At 35.9% G+C, this 2,732-nt stretch overlaps 1 protein-coding gene across 1 annotated transcript in view; it reads right to left on the bottom strand.

Annotated features, from left to right (window-relative positions):
* Positions 1-2,732, bottom strand: part of LOC107562792 (protein-methionine sulfoxide oxidase MICAL2-like) — a gene marked incomplete at its 3' end in the record, with an annotated part of 39,440 nt that overhangs the window by 6,726 nt on the left and 29,982 nt on the right. Inside the window, exon 4 of the mRNA XM_016247514.1 lies at positions 2,569-2,670. Within this exon, the coding sequence (XP_016103000.1) occupies positions 2,569-2,670 (102 nt within the window). The remainder of the gene's footprint in view (positions 1-2,568; positions 2,671-2,732) is intronic.

Below are 2,732 nucleotides of genomic sequence, written 5' to 3'. Positions count from 1 at the left end.
GCTTTGAAACAATCCGAGTTGTATAAAGAGCTATGTAAATAAATGCAACCGGGATAATTATCGCTAACTAAAACAATAAAAACAATTTTCATTACTTGAAATAAAATATTAACTGAAATAATTTTATATTTTTAAAAAACTTGCCAAGGCAACATTTCTCATTTTCATTTAGTTTGACTTGAGCAGTACTAAAACAACTAAAACTTATTAAAAAAAACTACATAGACATACAGTATTTAAAATAATAATAATAATAATAATAATAATAATAATAATAATAAAATGACAAAAATACACAACAAAATTACTAAAACTAAAATTAAAAATTAAAGCATAATATATAAAAATCAAATCAAATTCGAAATATTAACAAACATGGTATATCAATGACACAAAAATAACGCTTGATTTGACGTTTAATGTACAGTTATGGGCCAATAGTTATGGGGTGATATTTCATAGTGGCTGGCCTACCAAGGTCCCGTCCACAGAAATAAAATGCGTTTAAAAATATTTTCTCTACATTTTGCCCTCTTTCCACACATTAGCAGCATTTTACAGTTAGTCATTGAAAACTGAGATTTTTGAAAATGCCTTTCAAAGTGAGGACCTTTCAAAACATTATTTTCTGTAATGCATGTTGACAGGTAAAATAGAGATGCTGGAATTTGGTGACATCACAAACACAATTTGAAAATGATGACAATTTTCATATTTGGGTGAACTATCCCTTTAAAATCGCTGAATATGTATATACAGAGTCTGTCAAGCAAATCTCTTCTGATAAAGAGAGATTGATCTGCACAACAAATGAAAGGCGAAAACTGCCTTTTCAGAATATTTGTACTCAAAAATAGAGTCCCAAGAGATCGACAAAATATTCTGTTTCTCATTGTTTGTCAGGTTTTTTTTTTTTTTTTGGACAAACTCTGACTCAGAAAATATATATTTTTTAATTGCATTATGCCTGATTAAGACGTGTTAGAGCTCGGTTATAAAAAAAGACGGAACACAGTGTCTTGATGTATTAGAACTAAATACTAATGACAAATAAGTTCATCCAAATTTGACAAAAATGGCACAAGCTGTTCATTTTTAATGGCTGTTGAGTGGGCTGACTTGGCTCGAGGAGAATTGGCTCTGCTTTCTCATCCTGCAAAATAATGCATGAGGCTCTACAGAGCTTCTCTACGAACAGACACCGATTTGATTAAGAGCCAGAACTGTTCCATTACTGCCATGTTGTTAATTCACTAAGGCATCAGTTCTCTTCTTCGTCGTCTGCTTTTCAGTCAAAATCCAGCTGCTTTCGCCTGACCGCTGCTCTGCCTCAGAATGGGATAAATTTAACTTTCCCTCCCTAGACGTCTTGAACTAGCTCACTTAATGTCCAAAACAAACTGGGTTTCTTTTTTTTCCCTGAAGTTACTCATAATTGGGCAATGAGCTAACATCTCATAGTTTGGAAGGCACAGCAAATGGCCTTTTTTGGAAAAAGCATTTGATTAGGGATAAGTGAAAAGATGACGAACCTGGAAAACAGAGTCCAACGGACTCGCATCATCAGCTGAAAAGTGTTCAGAAACCCTGAGAGCTCCTCAAGAGCACATGTTGACTCGCTGATCTCATATGTAACCGGTGGGTGGCTGGTGACATCATGCAGTATCGCTTTACAACATGATTTTATGACTTAATAACCTTCTTGGATAAAACAATCCATTCTAGGGACTTCGGCCAAGAGCACGGGGCACATTTTAAGAGTTGCTGAGGTTATTTTAATGATAGAAAACCCATAACAAGGATTACAGATCATCTGGACAGATTTGAATGTTTGGAATGCCGTGTTTACCAATGGATCCTCTGTAACGAATGGGTGCCGTCAGAATGAGAGTCCAAACAGCTGATAAAAATATCACTATAGCCCACAAGTAATCACAACAGCTTTCACTTTACAAGACATTATAAGACTGGAGTGGTGTGAATTACTGTGATGTTTTTATCAGCTGTTTGGACTCTCATTCTGACGGCACCCATTCACTGCAGAGGATCCATTGGTAAACACGGCATTCCAAACATTCAAATCTGTCCAGATGATCTGTAATCCTTGTTATAAGAGTGAGTGAAGGTGAGTAGATTTTCAGAAAATTTTCATTTTTGAGTGAACTATTCCTATATTTGCCATTTTACTCATATTCTTTCACATTCTTGGCACATAACCCATCCTGCACCGTTTGTGTTCTAGACGTGAATGATACCTCAAATTGTGTGACTTGTTGAGAAGTGTGCCGTTACATTATTTGAAAGACCATATGACATGCTGTTTTCATGTACATGCCATCATATTTTAGGTAGGTATCATTTTAGTTACTGCTAGAACAGTTTGTAATCGTAGAACAAAGATTATTATAGCCTCTTAGTTACTGTGCAAACAAAGGGCTGCATGTGTGTTTATTTTAGTCTGCATAATATATGTAATTCAGCACAGCATACATATTTTATTTCTCATGAGCAGTTCTTTAATGGTGATTGAGCAGCAATTGCATCATCTCCACCCATCTGGGCTTATACCTTCTAAAGAGTTTTGTCTCCCATCAGCTCCCACCACCACATCAAAGTCGAAGTCGGCCACAGGGTGATCCGCAGGTCGGATCTCTGCCCTCCAGCCCGGCCCTACAGAAACAAACACATTCATTTAGCCTGAAAAATGGCAAATCATACCTGTGATATCTTTA

This window comes from Sinocyclocheilus grahami, unplaced genomic scaffold, assembly GCF_001515645.1.
Source record: "Sinocyclocheilus grahami isolate Dianchi unplaced genomic scaffold, SAMN03320097.WGS_v1.1 scaffold840.1, whole genome shotgun sequence".
In the NCBI taxonomy this organism is placed as follows: domain Eukaryota; kingdom Metazoa; phylum Chordata; class Actinopteri; order Cypriniformes; family Cyprinidae; genus Sinocyclocheilus; species Sinocyclocheilus grahami.
The sequence above is the reverse complement of the archived record's forward strand: the minus strand, read 5'-3'. Positions and strand labels throughout refer to the sequence as shown.